The following is a 24,069-nucleotide window of genomic DNA, read 5'->3' on the forward strand; positions in this document are numbered from 1 at the left end:
ATTAACAGTGAAAGTCAGCTAATTAGAATCATCAATCGGGCCAATGTGCTCGTCTTCACAACTCCTGTGTTGCCTGCTTCTGTATAAAATATAAATGAGCATCTCTGTCTGTCTTAATCTCTCTAATCTTGTTATTTCCTCGGGGTCTGCAGCATTTCCAGAAGGTGATCCCCCACCAGTTTGACAGCTGCACAGATAAGCTGATCCTCAGGGCCTACCAGGTCAAATACAACCCCAAGAGGATGAAGAAGTAAGAGTGCTCATTATTCAACTAACGACCAGTCAGACTCAGACCTGACAGGCTCATGTAGCCCAGGAGGATTTGTTCTCCTGTCTTACTGATTCTGACGTTTTGCAGCACACTCTCTTCTGTGTTTGATGTGTGCTTGTTGTGTTGAGAGAGCAAAATCCCTGTTCTATGTTCGAAGCACAGCAACAAACTTTAAAAAAAAAATGTAAGTGTTGCTCTAACTTAGCATTATCCCGTTTTGTTTATTTTTTATTAGACTTGAGAAAGAATACACCACAATCAAGAACAAAGAAATGGAGGAACAAATTGAGATCAAGGTGTGTATGCTCAGCTGTTTGTGTATTTTATGTATTTGTGCATGATGTGGACATATAAAATAATACTATTTGTGAGATTAAAAAAAGAAATAGGCAATATAAATGGCATGTGCCTCTCTCTCTCTGTTCAGAGGTTACGCACAGAAAACAGGCTGCTGAAGCAGAGGATCGAGACACTAGAGAAGGTAAGGGACAGGTTTTTATTCCAGCTTTTCTAAATGCTCAAATAAATCAGATTTGTTTGCAGCGTCATTGCGAGTAACAGCCGGATTGCTCAGCGCAGGACTCATTGATCAGAAATGACCTAGTTAAACACTGACAGACACTGTGGGTTGACATTTGTGAGATTTTTTGTCGTTTTGCCATCTCGTTGGTGTGTGTGTGCGTTTGTGGCTTAGAATTTCTTTCCTTCTGTTCCTGCACTCAGCAGAATTTAATCTTTTGCTGCTCTCTGAAACACCTTTTTTTACGGACACTTCTCTACGATTGACCTGTGAACCCTTTCTTTCCTTGAATTTCCTCTGGGGTTGTGTTGTGGTTTACTGTCTTTCACTTTCTCTTCTCTTCTTCTTTTCACCCTCTTGTTTCTCTGCGCTGCGCTGTAGGAGAGTGCCGCTCTGGCAGACAGACTGATACAGGTAGAGTACTGCCAACCAGTTTCCCACTGACCTCGCTGTCCGAAGTCCTTCTCACACCTCTTTATTCCTCCTTCTTCTGCTTCTCTCCCTCTTCTTAACAAACCCCTACCAAAAGTGCATGAAAGAATATTGTTAAATATCTGTTCAGTCCAAGAGACTGTCCTGTGAAGCCTGGATGCATGTGCTGTTTAACTATGATTGAAACTCTAATAAGGTCTAATAGGATTATAAAATCCCTGTATGTCGCATGTAAAAGTGTATCACTACTGTTAAACATCTTCTATAGTAAAACTCCTTACCAAACTGGAAATAAAATCCTACATTGTTAGACATTTTTGGGCCTGCGGTTGTTTACTTTGTTTGTTTTTAACATGAGAAATACACATGTCTGTGTGCTAAATATAAAGCATCTGCCAACAGCTGGTAAGCTTAGTTTAACAAACAAGAGGAAACGGCTAGCACCTTCTTAATTAAAATCTTGTGGCTTTAAGGGAACGTATACCAACGAGATGTCACATGTTATTAAGCAAGCTTTAAAGGATGCTGGTTGGTGGATTATTTTAACCTTTTGAAAAGAGACTGACTAACTGTTTCCCCTAATTTCCAATCTTTATGCTAAACTAAGCTAACAAGCAAGCCAATACACTTATTTCCCCAAATGTCAAACTATTCCTTAAAGTAAAAAAACAAATGTAATATGTTGCCTTGATGCCCAGCATATCCTTTTTCCCTACTTTGGTATGTAGTCTGCATTTTAAAGTTTAAACTCCACATCTGATCTTGACCCTCTGGCCTGCTATTCCAGGGTCAGGTGACGAGGGCACAGGAAGCCGAGGAGAATTACGTGATCAAGCGGGAGCTGGCGGTGGTGAGGCAGCAGTGCAACACAGCCAGCGAGAACCTGGAGAAAGCACAAGACACCATCAGAGAGCTGCAAGAACAGAAGGTGACCACCGGCCCACAATCTGTGCAATCACCCTGTGGAGGCAACAGAAACCATTGTTCAACCTGTTCAAGTTATTGTTGTTGTAAGATTTTCTCACAAGGCAGAAGTAGTTCATCTGCATTTCTCTTGAGTCGTACATTAGGTAATGGTTCATGAGGGCAACTGGTTGAATGATTACAAAATCGTAAGTTCCTAATTCATGTGATATCAGGCTGTGAAAAAACAAGTTCAGTTATTTTTCTACCCATCCTAAAAACAGTTTGTAATGAATATTTAAGTAATAAGTGTTTAAAAAAGCTAGACACAAACAACCCCTCTGATCTGGTGCAACCTCTTTACAAATGAATTACAGCTAAAATAACACCCCAGCAAAGTACACCCCTCTGTAAGAATATGAATATACCTTCTCTCTTTTAAATGCTAATCACATTCAGCCAGAAGAAAGAGATAACGTTTAGACCCACCTTTTAAAAAGATACAAGTTTTAAATTATTATTTAGCGTTTTCATTTATTGTGCTCAAGATGCTGAGTGATTTTATTCCATCTCAAGATTGCGTGCACCCATCACCCTCCAGAGCTCACACACCCCCAGACACTCACAGTGCTCTTTGATAATAACCAAGACTGAAAAGCCAAAAATGACTAACCGATACTGTTTAACGCACGCTATGTACTTGTCTAATTTCAATCTATTGTAATTTGCCTCGTGGGAAAGTATGTCCCACTCTGTGTTTCTAATGCTCTCACAGCCCTACCTTTTCTTAAGTTTACCTTTTGATGTGGTGACATGAGAATATACAGTAGCTCTACAGTATATGTCTGTCATCCCCTGAGTCAGCAGGGCACATGTGCTGCTTTACACTTAACTTGTTCACCAGCTATTTTGAAGTTTCATTACACACTTTTACTTAGGACTGGGAAAACCAGCCACAGAACAGGAAAATGCTGATTTATTTTTAAATGAGTTTCCTTCTGTTGCTGCATGCGGCTAGCTGCAGATATTAACAAAGAATAGTAAAAGTGGCATGTTATAAAAGATGCTCATGATTTATTTGTGAAAGATATAGGTATAACTCTTGGTGTGTGGCTGGAAATGAACTCCTTTCAAATTGGTTCTGCCTTCCCATTATGTAAAAACATTATTTTGAAATGTTGTCACTCAAAAACAAATGGCAAAGGGCGTGCATGACAGTGTATTATTAATACTCAACTTGAGACAACAGAAACAAGCAGCAGTATGTGGAGGAATTCACACTTCTTGACACACTGTGGTAAAATAACTGAGCTCATAGCCATAACAAGCAATCAGTCTATGACTCAAAAACAATTTAAGGAACAACAATTTGTTGAGGCCCAAACAAGGTCAATCGTCTTCTCCCTATACCCATTAGGAAATAAATATCTATACTTAACGATCTCTCAGAAAGCTGAACAACAAATGGTCAAAGTTGCGCTGTTACATGATATAGATATATACCTGCTGTATGTAACACCACTGATGTTTGTTCAGTACACAGAGCCGTTTGTGACCGACCTGCAGATGCAGCTGGAGCAGTCCAGAATGCATGAGGCCGAACTGTTGGGGGCGCTGAAAGAAATGCAAGACAAGGTCCTCGATCTGGAGAAGGTGACAGAGGAGAGAGAGGGGAAGGGAGTGTGAAAGTTTAGAGACACTTGCAGGCCTGTGAATGTAACTGTGAATGTGTTAAAGATCATCTCATGCAAACCAAGTTGTTAAAGCTGTTAAACACCAAACAAAGGTGTACTTGACATTTCAATGTGTCTTATTGACTTAAAAAGGTGTAGAGACAACTCTTACTCCTTCTTCTCTTACTATTATATATTTACTGGTATTTAAAACATGTTTATTAATGCTAGCAGTCTATCTCTAATCCATGTCAATGTCTGAACTGTTGATAAGTTAGTTGTTCCACTACTTTGGTCCAGACTGACATTTTTGAAATATCTATTAGATAGATGAAATGTTTTGCAGACCTTCACTGTCCCCCAAGGACGAAGCCCTCTGACTTTAGTGATCCCCTGAACCTTTCTCTGTGCCATCCTTGGCTCTATTAATGAAAATAATCATCGTGCAAATCGTGAAAGTGACCACTTGATATTTTGACTTACACACTCACAGGTTTTCAGTTACATGCCTCCACAATAATTGGATGGAATGACATGAAGTTGATTTCAAGTAATACTTTTAAACTGTAAACATGACATGTTTTTTTATCCAGCGAAGCTCTTGCCTGCCTGATGAGAACAACGTGGCGGCTCTGCAGGAGGAGCTGAAGCAGATGAAGCTGAGGGAGATGGAGACGCTGCGCTCATTCAGAGAGATGCAGGACATCGTCACTGATCTCAACCAGCGCTGGCAGGTAACACACACACACACACACACACACACACACACACACACACACACACACACTGCTGCTGTTCCTCTACATGTCTACAACTACCTATGTGTGCATGTCCATGTGCCCTGGTAGTGGCGGGAGAGTTAAAAGTGTGCTACTCTGTGTTTCCGCAGCATCATATGTCCCGCGGCAGCAGCACAGGGGGCGGACACTGGAAGGAGTCCCCGAAGAAGAACGCCATGAACGAGCTGCAGGACAAACTGATGACGGTCAGACTGAGAGAGGCCCAGGCTCAAGCTGAGCTCAGAGAGGTCAAACTCAAAGCCCTGCAGCTGGAGAGCCAGGTCAGACATACTGTAACACAGTCAGTCAGTCTTTGCCAGTCCCTTTCTTGCCTACACAGATAAATACACAAAGGGTTAGTGATGATAAAACAATAAAAGTAGACCATCACCCACCCGGAAGAATCAAATGGACAATGACGTATCTCCAACGAGGCGTTTTGGGGAGGTATTTTCTGTGTTAGAGTTTTACTCGCTACAGGGTGTACTTTGAGGGTTTTGACTCTGCACACCGTTTACATTACATGCAAAAAGAAAGATAGGTGTTAATTTTTATTTTTATTGCAAAAATGATAAAAGAAATAATCAATAAGAGAATGTCCACTGTGGGTCTATTAACACAATTAAGACTATATTTGGGAATCATTTCAGTATTTGTGAGATTGTAATACATTTGTGCCATCAGCAAATACAAAAAAAGAAAGATAGTTTGCCCCAAAATTGAGATTATGAGATTGGTGGACATTCACTTAAACACATCGCAATAGCCTTTATTTATAGTGTCATTGACTCAACACCGAAATAAGGACTTCCTTCCAGATTTACCATCCCTTTCCCTTCCACTACTTATCTCTTAGTCTTTATACATTAATGTTCTTTCTTGACCCCTGCTGCTGCAGACCATGTGTTTGTTTCTCATTTGCAGATACATGGCTCTGTATGAACACCACATTTTTGTTTGTTATTATCTATCATCTAGAGATATTTGCGGAATAAAAAAAAGTATATTTGATTTAAATCACCCATTTGACTTCCTTCACTTCAGAACCAGATCCACAGCAAGCTGATTGGTCGCAACGATCAGGAACGCTCCACACTGCAGGACCGGATCCAGATGCTGGCCAATCAGAACAAAGCTCTCCAGGCCCAGCTCAACGAGATGAAAAGGAAGCAGTCCGAGCACGACTGCAAGGTCTGATTGTATGAGAGAGGAAAAACAAAAAACAAAAATTGCAGGAGGCGAGGGAAGGCACAAGTAGAAAGGATGATTTCTTGTTCAAGCTTTATGAAAAGTTAAATATATTTGCATTCGTAAGGAGACACTAAAAACTGAACAGGAAATTAAAGCAAAGGGTAATGAAACATATAAAAAGAAAGGGAACGACAGAATAATTGAAAGATACTGATTTTGTAGAACAGAAAATAGAAAATGTTTCAGGAACAATCGACGGGAAATTATTCTGACTATATTCTGGGATTCCCTTTCAGAAAAGTTGGACAGATGCAATAAAGGAATAAGATATGGAAGACGTTGACAGTTTATGATGTAATATCCTTCCCTGAAATCCAGTATATATGTAGTCCAAACGGCTGAGCTGTTAAGCAGGTTATTTATTGCCTCTCTTCCCTCATACATGCAGAGTAAAGAGGAGGTGATGGCGGTGCGACTGAGGGAAGCAGACAGTATGGCTGCCATGGCTGAACTCCGGCAGAAGGTCGCTGATCTTGAGATACAGGTGTGTAAAGGGTTGGCTATACGATCATTTTCAGTAAATATCAGAATATAAACATGTGTTTTTCTGTTTGAAGACTATGATGAAATACTAGGCTACTCAACTATCTTTTAAGTGGTTATGTCTCCAGTCTTATCTGATGTGAAGCTCTGAGTTTGTTAACTCAACGGTTACAGAGGGTTACAGTCTGCTACATGAAAATTGGATAGTTGAGACCGATCTATCGTTGGCTTATCAATCTCTATATGTAGATGTTGAAGTATATGTGTGGATGATTTTTCAACAATATTGTAACAAAGAATTTAACACCAAATATGTAAAATGTGTTCTACAGAGGGAGGAAGGGCTGATCCAGGGCCAGCTGAACCACTCAGACTCCAGACAGTACATCAACGCGCTGCGGGATCAGATCGCTGAGCTTAAGAATGAGGTTGGACACACAAATCTGACCACGTGACAGATGATTCAAAATGTAGTTAGTCTGCAAAGGTTTCTTGTGTAGTTGCAGCAATTGTAACCCAGGCCAAAGAGGTTATGTTTTGGTTTCGGTTGACTGTTAGTCAGCAGGAATAAAGAAAAACTACTGCTGTGATTTGAATTAACCTTGGTCTAAGAGTTTAGCATTGGCAGAGGAAGAACCTATTACATTTTGGAGCGGATTCAATCACAGGGCGGATCCACACATAATTGTTCACTTTCCTAAACATTGCGAGATTTGCGCTCTCAAACTGCTCTCCTGGTTGATATTTTATCATCTCTGTTATAATGTATCAAGTTTACATCTGACAAATGCATGGTTTACAAAAATCTAAACTTAATGATTTAGTTTTTACTGGTGAGAATGCTTTAAAATGGCCTGCACATATAACACACACTGCGTGTATACCATAGATTGATGCAGATAGATACCTTGCAGAGTGCTAACCACTACAGAAGAATCCTGTCATCTAGAGCCTCACTACAGACACCACATCCACCCAGACACCCTCACTGAGCTGTCGATGTAGTCCTTGTCATAAGGGACCCCTGCTTTTCCCCCAACAACCTACTATTTTCTCACAATTTGGTTTACGGTTAATTTAGATCTGAAAGATGATAATCAGTCCTTGACATTTAAGATTTGTTGTATTGTTTTACAGCTGTTAGCTCACTTGGTCTCCGTCTGGTTAAAACATTTATCTCAAGTTGAGCTGATAACAAACTTTGCATTTAATTTTATGTCTGGTTTTTGATGATCTTTCCCACCCTGCTTCGCAGACTAAAAGTTTTCCCACAACATTCACTCTGAGGTTGTTCATTCAGAGAGTCGCAGTGCGAGGGAAGCGTTCAGACTTCAAAGTAAGGGGGTGTGATGAGACTGCCCTGCCCTTTACCGCTCCTCTCTTTTCTTCTACTATCCCCACCATTTTTCATCAAAGCAAGTGGTTTTATAAATGAGACCGAAACTTTCGTGAGTAAAGCTGAGGAAGCAGTGAACCATCTACAAAAATCTCAGTATAGCCCTGCCGATCATTTTATTGTATCATATTTACAGTGATAAATTATGATGACAGATTATTCTTTGTGTATTTAGCTTTGCATGAAGTTAGCACTTTGAATATATTCATTAACCTGTTCTTATTGCAAAAACAGATCACTTGTTTTCTTGTTGTGCTGTAGCTTGAAGAGCAGTGAGATGCATTCAAAACATTTCCATTGGTTAACCACTGGTTTCCCCTCCCCCCGCCCTACAGCTAGCCTGAGTGTGTGGGGAAAGATAAACCTCTGAGATTTGTCATGAGTCACTGCGGTGCATGCAAGGTTAACACGCTAAAAACATGCATGTGAAGATAAACTGCGGTGGAAGCCCTTCTATCACACGAGAACTACCACCGTAATCTGAGAGCTGGACAGCAGACATTGAGAACACGCAAACACATCCTTTTTATTTAAATTTTTTGACAGGTGGGAGATTTATATTGCTCAGATTTAGCTGTAAAGACCCTCTGCCCTACTTTCACAACCTCAAATGGTGGGCAGGAATCAGGTCAGTGGGTTTTTCAGTAGGTGTTTCTCACATACTGCAACCTGTAAACAAATATCCAGCACATTACCTGATGTTTAATGCTTTTGCAAAGGCTAATCAGACATATTTAACGTAATTTTAAAGCATATATATTTGTATTCATTTCTTACATTTCTTCAATTATGTCCAAAAACTCTACCAAGGAAAGTGTTGTTTGTCTTGGGATTTTTTGTCAAGCAAATCACGATAATGCCTTTTTAAAAATGCACTGAAATATAGTTTAAACCTTCCTGGAGGGTCGTCTAAAGCAGTGGTTCCCAACCTGGGGGACGCGCCAGGCCTCAGATGATTTGAGGCCAAATATCATATTTAGACTTCTTTTTTTTTTTTTACATATAATTGTAAGGCAATACATGATTGTCACTAAAAGCCTTGTCTCTACATTACAATAAAATAATTGATTAATTAATTTTAATAAAAATTCAAGTTAGTAGCTAATAAAGGCATAAAAAGACAGAAATGTATAATTCTTTCTTTAATAGAAATGTTTCTTCTGCCCGTAAAGTGTCCAAACCAGGCTTGTCTGGATAAGCGCATTTAAAAAACATAGTCATTGTCCATGCCGGTTTCAGTTGGATTATTTGTCACAGTTGCTCCGATCAGATCGGTCTCCTCCATTTTGTAGATTATTTACGACTTTTGAATCCACATAACCACATCGGCAAAATACGGCTTACTTTGAGCATGTGTTTTAAACAGTTTAATCCCTTTGTGAATTGTTTCCACTTCCATTGTTTTCCGTCCTTTAATTTCTTCATACAGCGGGAATCCAAATGAATGAATCCTGAGTCCAATAACCATCAAAGTCACTCCAATAGTGCTCCTTAATTACGCTTTCATCCTCCTTTAACAAAATACTTCACATTCATCTAGTTTGTGACAGTAGTTGTAGCATTTTTGAGACTTTTAAACTTTAATTACCGCTGTAACCCCCCCCCCCCCTTGTGTGTGGGGGGGGGGGGGGGTGCAACTTCCAACAGGAGTCATTTGGGGGGGCTCTTGGGAAAAAAGGTTGGGAACCCCTGGTCTAAAGTAAAATACTTTTTCTGAATTCAGATCAGGCAGATGCGAGGGCAGAAGGCCGCCCCCAGCTCCAGGGTGAGCAGTGGAGGAGGAAGTGCCAACTACCAGGATCTCTGTCTGACCAGCCCCACCTCCGCAGAGGGGGACTACCTAAGCTCGGACGAGGACCTCCTCCCCAGCCCGCTGCCTCCCAACGCCCTGTACCCCAGCCTGTCCAGCCAGTGTCACCCATCTGCCTGCCTCGACAGTGAGGGTAGCACAGACAGCGAGGCAGAGGAGCGGGTTCTGACACATCCGGACCCTCAGCAGCTGTATGGCAGCATGGTGTGCACCGAGGCGCTGGATAACTGAGACCTGGAGAGGGGGTGAAGGTTTATTTTGCTTTCTTTGAACTAAAGAGATGCCAGAGCTCTACAGGACAAGACTTTGCTTCTGTAAACACGGGCTGTATAATCCTACTCGCTTCTCCAGTGTTTACATCGATGCAGACATTGTGGCATTGATTGGACCTCTCCTGATCATTACTCCCCATTCATCTCCACCATCGTGTTCCCCACGCTGTCCATTCCTATGTTCCCTGACAAAGACAAACAGCTCCAGACACCATGCAAACATAAACATGTAACACCCAATAATATGGACTGAATCTGGGCCAATGAGACTGCTGTTGCCTCTCGCTGCTCGAGATCGCACAGCAGACCTGGACCTGGGACGTTGAGGATGACTGAAACATGGGTAGACAGAAAATAACTCCCTAAGCTAAGGTGACACTGGATGCTCGGTCTACCCTATGTGACTCTTCTTCCTGATTGGTTCAGAGTTATTTATCCTCTCTTTTCCCTTTTTATGCTCTAAATTGGCAGAAACACACAAAAAAATCTATTAGTGATCAATTTACCTCTCGGTAGTAGAGAAGTATCAGAAATGAAAAGTTGGTGAGTGTGAGAGGAAGAGGTGCAGTGCAGGAATATAAACCCATCAAACTGAAGGGATATCACAAGATTGCATTCAGTAATGAATCATGAACTCTTTAGCATACTATGTGTGCTGTCTGTGGCTGTGGCTTGCAGATGACAAGAAGCCAGGCGAGTTAATACAACACCTCATATCAAAACATATTCATCACGACCCAAGAAAAGAAAGGAAGAAACTTAATGTTGCCAAATCTTTTGTTTTTGTCATTTTTAATTATTTATATATGTTGTAATTTATTTTGATATTCTTATTTTTTATATATGTATATGTAACTATAGGAGTGTAGATACCGACAGAGGCCAAACTTTCTACACCGTCCTTTGTGCCAACGAGTCGTCTGTTACAGGTTTACTTACTGTGAGTGTTTCAGAGACTAAAATGTGCTGCTATGATTTTGAATTTATTTTGTTTTTCTGTTCTTTTTTGTGTAATATTTTAGAGGTCAACATGTAACAACATGTTTACCATAGATTATGTGACGGCTACTGTGCAGACTGAACAAATCCTTAAAAAACTGAACATTGAATAACTTGATTATTCCATGGAGCTATTGTGCTTTTTCTTCAAACGCATAATCATTGTTTATGTGCAATTAAAAAGGAATTGTTTGACATGAAGTTGCTTTCCTGCTGAAAGTAAGATGAGAAGGTTGACACCACTTCCTTAAAAGTCTGTAAAAAAGAAGAAGCTACAGCCAGCAGATAGTTCTAGCTTAGCCATTGCATATTCATCCATCATTTTAAAACGTTTTTTTTACATGAACTGACATTTTAAAATGGCACACTAAAGTAACGGTAACAAAGAAGAATATGTTACATCATAAAGTCAGGGAACTGACTCAGAAATGTCAATTAAAATGACAGCTACAATGCAAGAGCTACCTGGTGTTTGCTAATGTTAGCTTATTAACTACAAATAAGGATGATGCAGCTAGCTTAATCCCGTGAGCAAACATGCAATATGGCTTAGTATATTTACTTTGAACTTGTAAAAGGAAGATTTGGTATTTCCCTTTTCAAAGTCACAACTTTTAATTAGTTAGCATCAGAGCCAGGCTGGCTGTTTCCCCCTGTTTGCAGTCTTTATGCTAATATGAGACAACCAACCCCTGTAGCTTCATATCAAAGAGACAGGCATGACAGTATTCTCAGTCTTCGTTCTCACCCAGAATGTCAAACAATTCCTTCAATTGTCAGTGTCCCATACAAGCCCAAAGAAATTCAGGTAACAGTGCTGATCTGTACTCTCCAGTTCAAATGCTCGTATCACTTTTTGACAGCTAAAACTGCAGCATGTGGGCCGATGAAAGTGGAGAGAGTAGTTTAAATATTGAAAGGGATAACAGAGAGGGTCTGGTGAAAAATATTTTACATATCAAACATTAATATATTCTGTGTAGAGAAAAAGGGTTGTAAAATGTATGGAGACATATAAAATATACAGTGTAACAAGGACAAAGTATAAGGAAACAATTTAAAGCTGTGTCACTGTCTGTCAAGTTTTACTGAAGATGTTGAGTGTATAGATATATCAAACAAGGTGACAAAAATGTAGAGCAGTGACCGCTCTTTTCACTACAGAGAAAGAGGAAGTCTGCTTATGAAGTTAAGCAGTGCAAAATGGTGTGGATGATCAATTAATTTCTTATTGTATTCAGCTCTGCAGGCTTGACGTTATCTAAGTATTGTGATTCAAAATCATCCATTCTGACTTTGCCTTGCACTTCAGTTTCTTTTTCAGATTTTCTGTAAACTCTCAAAAGACCGACTTTCATTACTAACGTTTCTGTGAACCAAATGAAGGAATGTCAAAGGAGAGGATGTCTGCAGTCTTCTAAGAAATAAGGAAAGAGGATGTTGGTTTGCCCACCATACTGTTGCAAATAACAGCTTTTATTGGTCATTGAGGGGTGTAGCAACTGAAATCTATACACTAGAATAAGTGTTTGGGTGCTCGGTGCTGTCACACCAACTGGCAGCAGCTCTTTGATTGATCAGACTTAGGCTGAATTCCTCACTTAGTAAAGTTATAATCCTTAAGATCATTCTATTAAACATATTTTATTACAACACATATGTATGGCTCTTATCATATTATCACATTTATTTGACTGATGGATGAAAGGATTAACTGGAAAAGATGGATTTTCGCATTGGATCTGGTGCAGTTGCCTGCATGCTATTCATGTAATGCACAAGGCAACAAGGGTCTGAGAACATAGGCGACTTTCATTCTCTCATGTTCCAGTAAACTCTTTCCGAAATACTTGACACATGGTCCCACTTATTTTCATTGTATAACGTGACCCGTTACTCTTCTCTTTTTTTTTGTTAAACATTGTGAAGCGATCAGTCCTGTGGGCCAATTATTAGTTTGGTTCTGGTGTGAACAAATGGAAAATGTGTTCTCGTCTTTTGCATTTCTGAGTAACCACTTGGAGCATTTCTATCTGATCACTGGGAGCTTTTTCAATAAAACATCCCCATCACTAACTAAGTCAGATGAATCACTAACTCAAACCTTCAGGATTTTAAATAAATTATTTTAATTTAGATTTAAGTCCGAAATTTAAGAAGCTTTTATTCAGTGCTGAGTATCAGTTTCCTTTCCAAAATGAACCCTAATCTGTAGTAAGATCAGTGCTCAGTGTCTTAAACACATTGCAACACAGTGATGGTGCTCTGTGCTCACCACTGTCTGAATACAACTCTTATCTACTGTGACAAAAACCTTTTGATATGTATGTTACTTTTAATATGGTACAAGCCCTCATCCTTAGTATTATTTTTATGATTACCAGCCTACTTTGGTTTCTCCTGCTAACAGCATTACACAAGACGATATTGATTAAACATCCTAATGTGCCATACAGGTAGGTCGTTTTACACACTTGCTTAGCGACTTCATGTTAGTTTACCAAGTGTTTAATTGACAGTCAGCCACTACAGCCCTTCATTAAACAGCCATGTAATATAAAGTGATGTGTGGACTGAAATACGCTCACACTGTGTTGCTCCAGATATATCATCTTGAAACTGGATCATCCAACAATTGCCCTGATCTAAAGTGGGGAAAAAAGACAATGCAGAGCAAAATTGTGTGTCACATGTGAGTTCTTCCTCACAAAAAGTGTTGATTAGTCTGGAGTAGGATTTCTCCGATGTACTATGTGCTGTATGTGACAGCCGTTTGATTTCCACAGCATCATACCCAGGAACTAGCTCACCCTCTCTTTCTGTCTTGCAATTCAACAGATGTTATCGAATATATATAATGACAGTAAAGATTATATGAATTCCAGTATGATGGGGGAAAAAATCATTTCAGTGTTGTGTATCCTATGAATGATACAAAATAAACGTTGACATTGCGCCTTTGCAATGGCCCAAATGTGTTGATTGTGTTTTTTTACTGGGGGATTATTAAATGTCAACCGTATTTTAGCAATGCTAAATTATTAACCAACTTCATTATATTAAGGTGTTGTTTGTGATTTACACATTACTACAATAAAATACGTTTTATTTTAGAGATGAATTGTTTTGAATATGTAAACAGACCCTGTAACTGCCAGGTGTTGCTAAGGGTTGCACGGCTAACTAAAATAAAAGATTAAGCTAACATTAAAGGGGCCCTAATATGCTAATTGTCAGGGTTCATATTTGTATTTTTTGCCTCAACTGTGGCATGTTTATCTGCTTTAACCGGTCTTTATTTTTCTCATACTGCCTGTGCTGCAGCACCTCTTCTCCCCCTCTGTCTGAAACCAGAGCTCAGTCCGTCTGATTGGTTAGCTGGCCGGCTCTGTTGTGATTAGTCAACCACTTCGAAATGTCCCACCCCTTAGCCTATCACATACAATTTGACTGTTTTTAAGTGTTACATAGTGATGTCACTTGTTACTGAAGTTAAGGCGAGGGTTGAGAGCGTGGGAGAGAAACTTTAGGATTTTAGCCTTTAAAGACATTAACACGCACAAAGATGTATAAAACAAAAAACAAGGTCAACACATCTTATTAGGTCATAATGCAATTTGACACTAAACATTGAATCTGACAACTGATACTCAACCATGAGTAAAACGTGCATTTGTTAGGGAAACACATAGATCCGTTTAGTATTGGTCTGTGTTTAATAGTGTTTCACATTTAACACCTTTATTATTCACATTTCCTCTTTCTGTGTCTCTTTCTGCAATTCATTTAACATTGTTTTCAATTAATTCCATTGAAGGGAATGTGCTGTTACACCAACCAGCATCTGTTCAAACTTGACCCCGATGGTTATTTTGTAACTGTGTGTGTGTCAACATAGTATGTCAACACTTTCTGAAGAAGTCGTCCACCAAGCTCTTCCTCTCACATCTGCTTTATCTTTCTTCCCTAGAATAATCTGTGGTTGGGTTTAGTTTGTGAACCACTGCAACATATATTAACAACTTGCATCAGAAAGTAGATTGTTTTTGTTTTTAAGTAGTTGGACAGATGTAATGGTGCAGTGAGTGTGCAGTGAGTGTGCAGTGTGTGGGTTTGTGTGTGAGGAAGCAGTGTGGTTGTCGCATCAGAGATGTTAGAGCTGAGACACTTCCTCGTCCTTTTTTACTCTCATCACGGACCTGCAGAGAAGATCAACGGCTCACAAACAAGACTGACCTCACATTTTACACACTGACTTCACATTGTCTTTTATCACTATTAAAGTAGTTGACAAAGTGTATGTGTGACATTAAGAAGAACTGTTGGAATTTAAAAGTCTGGTGAGTATTTCTATTTTATTTCTGAAAACTATATTTAAGGTGATTAAAAGCTACTTAGGTTAAAATGTGTCAATATTTTCCCTCAAGGCTCAAACTAATAGTGTTGAATTATTTCAGAAGTAATGATCTTTATTCCGCAAATCTACTTTTTATGAGTTCAGGTGATAATCACCTTGTTATGTAATGTCATTCGGATCTTTCTCTTAATTGTCTCAGTAATTATATAGAGGGGAAAACGCCTAAAACAAGATCACATCATTTTTAAATGTGATGTCAGTCAGAAGATGAGTTATCTGTTACAATTACAGTTATAAACACAATTGTTAATGAGCTATCGCTAACACAGATCAAATAAATATAAGGCACGAGAAAGCTGTCAAGGAAAGGACATATAACTTGTTTAGTTTAATAATAATAATAATCCTTATATTTATTATAGCGCTTTATCAATGACTCTCAAAGCGCTTTACAAATACACATTACACATACATGTAATGGTCATCTACTGTGGACAATACCCACAGGAGCAAATTCGGGTGAAGTGTCTTGCCCAAGGACACAACGGCCTGACGCAGTGGGGCGGGAGCGGGTTACGAACTGGAGTTCCCCAACGCCCCCTTGATCTGATGATCAAACGCACGTAGTTTGACTGTACACTTCATAATGTTTGTTCAATAATCAACACTAGTTTAACTCTTATCCTTCTGAACTGAACTGTAAAGTTATTTATGGCTGAATGTATCGTATAAAATGTATTTGAGATTGTTATTGAATTAATGCCATCTCATCAGCTTTTATTTAGGACATATATTTTCAACAGAAAATGGTTGATGTTTTTAAATGTATTTGTATAACACGCACTGCAAACTAACAATTATTTACTTTGCATACAAAACACTTCAAAGTAAAAAGAAAGTTATGAGATAAATGCTCGTGAAAATGATTCTACAGTATAACGTTTTTTGCTTAAATCCCCTTACAAAAAGCAGCGTGCCCTTTGTTGACCCTCATCTTGATTCACAAGTCCATTGGTTGTAAACATTTTGCATCTAAAATTCAGATGGTTTAATATAAACAATTGTAAAAGATCCATCATAACGGCTATCATTTCACAAGAAAGCTAAGAGTGAAAAACCCAAAACATCAACATGGATCCTACCCTATTATTTTATTTTAGGAGTCTCTTGAACTATATATATAAATAAATGTGTTAAAGCTAGCTCCTACTTGAGCAGCTGCAAAAGTAAAATGCTTCTTATATGTTATTGCATCAGTTCTAATGATCTAAATATCATTATATAAAATGTATTATGTGATAAAAAGTCAACTAATGGTACAGTTTTTTAAACTATATTTAGCTGATGATGCTTTCACTTCAACTCTATGCAGGACTTTTACTTGTATGGGAGTATTTTGACATTGTTGTGTTGGTACTTTTACTAAAGTGTAATATCTGAGTACCGTTGCAGACAACCGGCTTCGAGGTGTAACATACAATGAACCGTCCCGTAGATAATGAAATGAAATCGATTCAACATGGCTGGTATTATGATACAAACTTTATAATCCATTCATGTTACAGTAGGGTCATTTGAAACAAGTCTTATTAATTTGTTGGAGCATTTCAACAGATCCCTCTGTCTCGCCAATCCTCTTTAGTAATCTTATCATTGATGATCGTGCCAGCCATTTATTTTCAGAGAATAGCTACTGTAGAAACTGTGACCATTATTTTGTAAAAGCGATGTTGTCCTCGTTTAGTGATGCTTTACTGTTATGCGGGTGAAAATACAAACATTTACAGCAGGGGTTTTTTTTTTATTCAAGTCCTCTCATTTATCATTTAACTATTTCAAAAATACTTCTAAGTAACAGTTTTTTCTTTTTTTATCACCTCACTTTCCCTAACAACTTCACCTTTGAGTGCTAGCACTGTGTCATGAAATGTGTTGCAGTTAAAAGATATATTTGCAATTCTGATAAATGTAGTTCTAAGTGTCAGTTTCATTTAGATTTGGCTCGCTTTCACCTGCAGTGTTACCGTAATGTAGCTTAACACATGCGAGAAACATCTCTGCAGTGGCCTTTAATATCAAGTAATCTACTGCTGATCAAAAACATTTGACAGGCTAACCGGAGTTTGTCAAGCAGAAATTAAAAGACCAAAAAATAAGAAAATGAATTATATTGGTAGATATGACAAATCATCCTTAGGGGCTCCTGGTAAACTGGGCTAGAGGGAACAATCATTAGACCAAAAACATCACCTCGTCTAGAGCATCTCTGTGCAAAACAACATCCGGCACGAGACCTTGAAAACATCTGTAATGAGAAAACATTTCTCGTTACACTTAATATAGGGCCTTGTATTGTCCTGCCATTTAAACACAACAATTAAATTTGATATAATTTGTAACATCAACATTTTAACCTACTAACAAATCATGACATAACATGTTACCTTTTTTTTAAACAAAAAATGTTTTGACGTTTGATTATTTTTTGTTAAATGGTATACTGTATGTTAATGCAGAGTTTACACCGATGCAGGAAACAAACCATTGTATACAGATCTGGTGCCCTCTTTTGGGCAATACCAAAAGTATATCGAGTGGTACATACATAGGAACTAATGCTGCACAGTGTTACACATTTCTTCTGGTTTAGTATTCATAAAATACAAATATGTATTAGGTCAGATTTAGATGCGAAGAAGTTTCTAGTCTGTGTGAAAATGTAGGGTGTACCATTATATTAAATCAATAATACATTCAATCTTTACACTTGAATGTCGTAACTAACATTGGCATTGTATTTCTTAACCTCTCTAGAAGACTGATTTTAGGTGTTGAGCGGTTCTTCCTCCTTATTGTGTGATGCCTCGTTCTTTCTTGGTAAAGCGAGGAGGGCTTCACTACCTTGTAAAAAAGACGGGGGCCTGGGACACACCCCTGGAGTTCTCCACACCAGGAAGTCCCGATGGTAGCACAGTGCCCATCGCTTTACTGCAGCAGCCTGCAGACAGCCACTCTAAAGGAAGTGACCTTCAGCCATTCAGTTCCATAACTTATGGTGGGTGAAATTTGACTTAAAAAGCACAATACTTGTTGGTAAGCAGCCTGTTTGGGATCCAGAATAAATATGTTTGTATTTAAATATTGTCGGACTATTGCGTAAGCCGTTATTAAATTAACTGAGTTTAACTTATTCTTTTCAATTTGACAAAAGTGCATCAATTCAAAGTTTCAGAATATCAGAATAAGAAGGTCAGTCCACTTACCTGTCTGTCTTTGTTCTCAGACCGTAGATCTGCTCAGTCCTGCAGTCCTTTTAGTCCTGTGGAGAAAGTCGAGTCTTGCCCTCACACACCAGCGGTCTGGTCCAGGCCTCATGTACGCTCAGGATATCCAGACAAACTGTCTGTGGGACTGGGATGTTTGACCCAGCATCCTCACATCCTGAGGGAGACCAGGAGCAGCGGGTGCTTGAAGATCAGTGTCGGGAGACAAGCGTGTCCAATCTGTAGCAAAGTAGGACATCCCTCTGTTTCATTTGAGACATTTAAAGTAGACCTAGCTTGTGTTAACTGATCGATTGATTTTGAACAGGACGTGGTTGAAAGTGATGAAGTTATACTGGCAGTGCAAGAAAATACATTTAAGTTAATTTGATATGTTTTTTACCTAACAGTAGTAAGTAGGACCAAGTCTTTCTATACAAATGCACAAGAAAAAAAAGACAGCACAAGGTCAAAGGTCATAACAACTTTTTCAAATTTGAACTGGTTTCCCACCTTCTACTCTCCTGAAGTCTCACTTTCGTTTAATTGTATTCATTTTCTCTTTGCAGATATTATCATGTCTGTCAAGTTTGAAGACTCACATATGCAAGAGTCATGGCAGCAGCTCATCAGCACACATCAAGTCCAGCAGGACAGATAGTGAGCGGTTAACATGCAGGGGCAAGGTCAGTAAATAATCGTACTACGTGAAACAGAAAAAAGAGAATGTCGAAAAGCTGAACGCAAATCTCCAGGTTCACTTTGAAATCTATAAAGAGAGACTTGGTCTTTATAATTTGGAATTGAAAAACGCACGACAATCGTTCTTCTCTGACATCATTACCAAAAACAAAAACAACGCACGTGCCTTGTTTGCTACCGTCGACAGTATAACTAACCCCCCAGTGTCAGTAGCCTCTGAATTTCTATCCACCAGGGCGTGCAATGATTTTGCCTCCTTCTTCACTGACAAAATTCAGAAAATCAGACAAGCAGTTCTGCCTCTGCATCAGGAACAGCAAATGTGTTGTCTTTGTGTCCAACTAATATCAATTCAAACACCATGACACAATTCCATCAGATTAATGATAAAAACCTAGAGGACATTATACAACTTCTGAAGTCCTCCTCCTGCTGCCTTGATATTATTCCAACAGGATTTTTCAAAGATGTTTTGCCTTGCATGGCCTCAGAACTACTTCATATAGTAAACAAATCTCTTCACTCAGGTATTTTTTCACAGGCCCTGAAAACTGCAGTCATTAAACCGCTCTTAAAAAAGAATAATCTAGATGCTTCAGTAATGAACAATTACAGGCCCATATCAAACCTCCCATTTCTAGGTAAAATCATTGAAAAAGTTGTTTTTCAACAGTTGAGTAATTTCTTGCATTTAAATAACTGTTTTGATGTGTTCCAGTCAGGCTTTCGTCCAAACCACAGCACTGAGACTGCTCTTGTAAAGGTCTTCAATGACATCCACTTAAACACAGACAGTGGCAGAACTTCAGTGTTAGTATTATTAGATCTCAGTGCTGCGTTTGACACTGTTGACCACAACATATTACTATACCGACTGGAAAACTGGGTGGGACTTTCGGAAACAGTTCTAAATTGGTTTGAATCCTACTTAAAGGATAGAAACAACTTTGTTTCTATAGGTAAATACACATCTGAGTTGACAAATATGACATGTGGGGTACCTCAAGGCTCCATCTTGGGGCCTCTTCTCTTTAACGTCTACATGCTACCACTGGCTCAGATAATGAAGAACAAGAAAATAAGTTACCATAGCTATGCGGATGACACACAAATGTACGTAACAATTTCACCAGGAGACTATGCTCCAATTCAAACACTGAGTAAGTGCATTGAACAAATCAATGACTGGATGTGTCAGAACTTTCTCCAATTAAACAAAGATAAAACTGAGGTAATGGTTTTTGGAGCCAAGGCAGAACGTATAAAAGTTAGCGCTGAGCTTCAGTCTGCAATGTTCAAAACAACAGATAAAGCCAGAAATCTAGGTGTAGTCATGGACTCTGACCTGAGTTTCAACAGTCACATTAAAACAGTTACTAAATCAGCCGACTATCACCTAAAGAATATATCTAGGATTAAAAGACTAATGTCACAGCAGGATTTGGAAAAACTTGTCCATGCTTTTATCTTCAGTAGACTCGACTACTGCAATGGTGTCTTCACAGGTCTCACTAAAAAATCTATTAGAAAGCTGCAGCTGATTCAGAACGCCGCTGCTCGAGTCCTCACTAACACTAAGAAAGTGGATCACATCACTCATGTTCTGAAGTCTTTACACTGGCTTCCTGTGTGTCAAAGAATAGATTTCAAAATACTGCTGCTGGTTTATAAAGCACTGAATGGTTTAGGCCCAAAATACATTTCTGACCTCCTGCTAAATTATGAACCATCCAGATCTCTCAGGTCTTCAGGGACTGGTCAACTTTCTGTCCCCAGAGTCAGAACTAAACATGGAGAAGCAGCGTTCAGTTATTATGCTCCAAATATCTGGAACAAACTCCCAGAAACCTGCAGGTCCGCTGCAACTCTGACTACTTTTAATCAAGACTTTTCTTTTTGTCGCTGCTTTTAATTGAACTATTCATATCTTAGACTGCACTGTAACTTTTATCCATGTATTTTTTCTTTTAATGTTTATTTTATTAGCTTTTCTTTTAATGACTGATTTTAAATGCCATTTTCTTAATGTCTTTAATTTTTTGTAAAGCACTTTGAATTGCCTTGTGTTGAAAAGTGCTATATAAATAAACTTGCCTTGCCTTGCCTTGCCTTACTATCTTCCACTAAAATAATCAAATTCATGCACATTTGGGGCCCATCACTCCTGAATCCTTAAACACAGTGCCTGTTGTTTCAGGAGAGGACGTTTGGCTGTACAGTGTGTGGGAAAGTGTTCAAGCGCTCCTCCACCCTCTCCACTCACCTCCTCATACATTCAGACATCCGGCCATACCCCTGCCAGTACTGCGGCAAAAGGTTCCACCAGAAGTCCGACATGAAGAAACACACCTTCATACACACCGGTGGGTTTGTGTCATGTCTTTATGTGTTTAATTGACTGAGATAACTAATATTGAATCATTATTATTAATATTTCATGTTCCATACATCACTTATATTAATTTCTAAGACTTAAATTAGCCCGAGAACCACCAGATGTCCACATAGCATTTTTTTTCTAGAATATCTCGCCAACATTAATGCTGTTGACCAAAAAGCAAGCATAGCACTCTTGCTTTATTTTTTATGATATAATCCCTCATAGATGTGTATACAAATTGTAATTTAGTTTAAACTTATCAATTTAATAATTATTTGTATTTATTTATGAAGTCTTGATGTTTTAAAAAAAAAAAAAAAAAGATTTTCGTACTCAGTTTTTCATTCACGTAAAAAAACTGCTTTAGGATTTAAGGCCTTCCAAATGGCATGTATCATTGTTTTGTTTGACTTATATTATATTAAGAATACAGTTTTGTATGTGTGAGAAATTACATGTTTGGACAAACTAAATTAGTAAATAAATAGTCATTTAAAAAAAGGAAATGTATTACTGCAAAAAGGAAAATGTGAACACCACTACTATACATGTATATGTGTAAATGCTATATGCTTGACAAAAGCTCTGAGCAGTGTCTCATGTATGAATATTTAAACATCCTATGTATTGAAATGACTTGCTCTGTTTGTGTGCCAGGTGAGAAGCCCCATGTGTGTCAGATATGTGGGAAGGCCTTCAGCCAGAGCTCCAACCTCATCACCCACAGCCGTAAACACAGGGACGAGCGGCCCTACCGCTGTCCTCGCTGCCTCTACGGCTTCCAGCACAAAGTGGACCTCCGGCAGCACCAGGAGCACCACTGCAACTACCGCTGACCCTGACCCATCCTCAGCCTTTTTTTTTTACGAAACCAGCGGCATCACATTCAGGACAGAAAACGTACAACTCTTTTCCAGAAAAAACAACTACTCTGAGTGTCTCTCATATTAAATACAGTGTTTACTTTTGAATTATGTTTATTTAGTTTTGACAAATAACACAGCAGGGTTTTCATTCATCATTTACTTAATTTTTTCTTGTGATGAACAGCTTTTAAAAAGGCTTTAATAGTCCCTTTTTTCTTTGTACCAATGAGCTCTGGCAACAACATCATTTGAGTAGTCTCCATGTGTTGTGTACAGGGCCGCCTTAATGCACGGGCTGACCTGGGCTGAAGCCTAGGGGCCTACGGAGATCGGGGGCCTATCATGAGCCAAACAAATAAAAAATAAAAGTTTTTTATTTCTGATGTTTTTTGAAAATTTTAAATAAACAAAGTCTTGGCTTTCAGAATATGAAACTTTTATTTCCAAAATCACACGATAAATACATTTTTGAAGCTTGTAAATGGAAGAAAAATATCTTCCCTCCGTAGTATTTTGATCATTTGCTCCGCTAATCAATCAGATCGATGGATTCCAGAGATTACTCTGAAACAGTCAGTGGGCAAAGGAGTTTTGAGACAAGCAGCTATTACAAAAAATTCCGAAGCTTACAGGTTATTTTAAACCTGTAGGCCAGGATGAGGAGGAAGGACAGATGAGTTCGATACGTCACTCATCTGGAGGAGAGGACAAGGCGCGCGTATGAGCAGAGTGGAGAAGTGCGATCACAGAGCCTGCCGAGGCTATAAATGACTTTGATTTGTTGTTTAAATAGGGGGCCTACAAAACCTGTCAGCCCCAGGGCCTGATGGCAGGTTAAGGCGGGCTTGGTTGTGTAGTAATCCACAGCTTTATAGTTCTTGACTTTACCATCCCCTACATTGTAGGCTGCTATCCCTCCTGCGGAGAAATAAACACAAATAAGAACAAACGTAATTAAAAGTTTGAACAGAGTTGGTGCACTACGGTCTACTGATTCAGTAAAACAAACCTTTCAGCTGCTGCTCCCTGCTCCAGTTAGGAAATTTGTTATTATTTTAATAAAATCAACCAATATTTCGGTGGCCTGGCTGAGGTGTTCCTCGCTGTCCCAATCACCCTCTGGATCGTGTGCACCTCCATCTGGATTAACATCAACCTATAGAAATGGGATAAAACACATGTTGTTATTTCAATGTAATGTGAGGCTCCACAAAGAGGAAGTGAGTAAAACAATAGAATTTAAAACAACCTGCATCAGTCCCCAGGCATTAAAGGCTCCTCTTTGTGTGTCCCAGTCTCCCCAGCCATCTGTCAGTGCTGCTCCAGCCCTGGACTCTCTGGAGATGATGGCAGCGATGAGAGCTGGATCAATGTTATGTTGTTTTGCCACTCTGTTGATTTTAGACCTGTACTTTTTCATTCTGTCTGCATCAGCCTGTGCCATGTCACGTGATACAGACCTTCCACCTAATAGATATCAAACCAAGAACAGGAATTTGGCCTTTTTGCAACAAACTTTCATCTATCATTGTCAAAATATTGAAGTAGTTGTACTGTAGATATCAAATCAGCTCCTGTGGTGTTTCTACACTGCAGAGTGTACCTTTGCTGTCGTTCCCATAATCCGCTCGAGCTGTTTCCCTTGAGGCACCATCTGTTTCAACTCTCATGATGTCGCCATTACCTCCAAATATGTAGCCTATTACTGCAGA

At 39.0% G+C, this 24,069-nt stretch overlaps 2 protein-coding genes and 1 pseudogene across 5 annotated transcripts in view; 2 read left to right on the forward strand and 1 right to left on the reverse strand.

The window, feature by feature from the left end:
* evi5l (ecotropic viral integration site 5 like) overlaps nt 1-13,767 on the forward strand; it is a 32,065-nt gene extending 18,298 nt beyond the window's left edge. The window contains exons 9-20 of one of the 2 annotated variants that reach the window (XM_034083237.1): nt 153-250; nt 507-567; nt 699-752; nt 1,173-1,205; nt 2,011-2,151; nt 3,663-3,779; nt 4,393-4,533; nt 4,689-4,859; nt 5,623-5,769; nt 6,218-6,313; nt 6,645-6,740; nt 9,432-13,767. In XM_034083237.1, coding sequence (XP_033939128.1) covers nt 153-250; nt 507-567; nt 699-752; nt 1,173-1,205; nt 2,011-2,151; nt 3,663-3,779; nt 4,393-4,533; nt 4,689-4,859; nt 5,623-5,769; nt 6,218-6,313; nt 6,645-6,740; nt 9,432-9,749 — 1,473 coding nt within the window. In that variant the 3' untranslated portion in view covers nt 9,750-13,767. The remainder of the gene's footprint in view (nt 1-152; nt 251-506; nt 568-698; nt 753-1,172; nt 1,206-2,010; nt 2,152-3,662; nt 3,780-4,392; nt 4,534-4,688; nt 4,860-5,622; nt 5,770-6,217; nt 6,314-6,644; nt 6,741-9,431) is intronic. The other variant, XM_034083246.1, reaches the window with a different exon arrangement.
* A 1,001-nt stretch (nt 13,768-14,768) lies between these two features.
* Nucleotides 14,769-22,729, forward strand: LOC117446826 (zinc finger protein Gfi-1b-like). 3 transcript variants are annotated; one of them, XM_071203142.1, is made up of 7 exons: nt 14,769-15,129; nt 15,654-15,780; nt 17,961-18,201; nt 18,430-18,659; nt 18,979-19,095; nt 21,309-21,474; nt 22,149-22,729. In XM_071203142.1, exons 3-7 carry the CDS (start codon nt 18,006-18,008, stop codon nt 22,325-22,327), a joined length of 888 nt encoding a protein of 295 aa, XP_071059243.1. In that variant the 5' UTR covers nt 14,769-15,129; nt 15,654-15,780; nt 17,961-18,005; the 3' UTR covers nt 22,328-22,729. The 3 variants fall into 3 exon arrangements, with proteins under 3 accessions (XP_071059243.1, XP_033939176.1, XP_033939184.1); XM_034083285.2 differs by lacking the exon at nt 15,654-15,780; XM_034083293.2 differs by lacking the exons at nt 14,769-15,129; nt 15,654-15,780 and having other exon boundaries at nt 15,806-18,201.
* Nucleotides 22,730-22,784: 55 nt separating this feature from the next.
* LOC117452703 (lysozyme g-like) lies at nt 22,785-24,069 on the reverse strand (annotated as a pseudogene).

Source organism: Pseudochaenichthys georgianus, chromosome 1 (assembly GCF_902827115.2).
Source record: "Pseudochaenichthys georgianus chromosome 1, fPseGeo1.2, whole genome shotgun sequence".
Classification (NCBI taxonomy): domain Eukaryota; kingdom Metazoa; phylum Chordata; class Actinopteri; order Perciformes; family Channichthyidae; genus Pseudochaenichthys; species Pseudochaenichthys georgianus.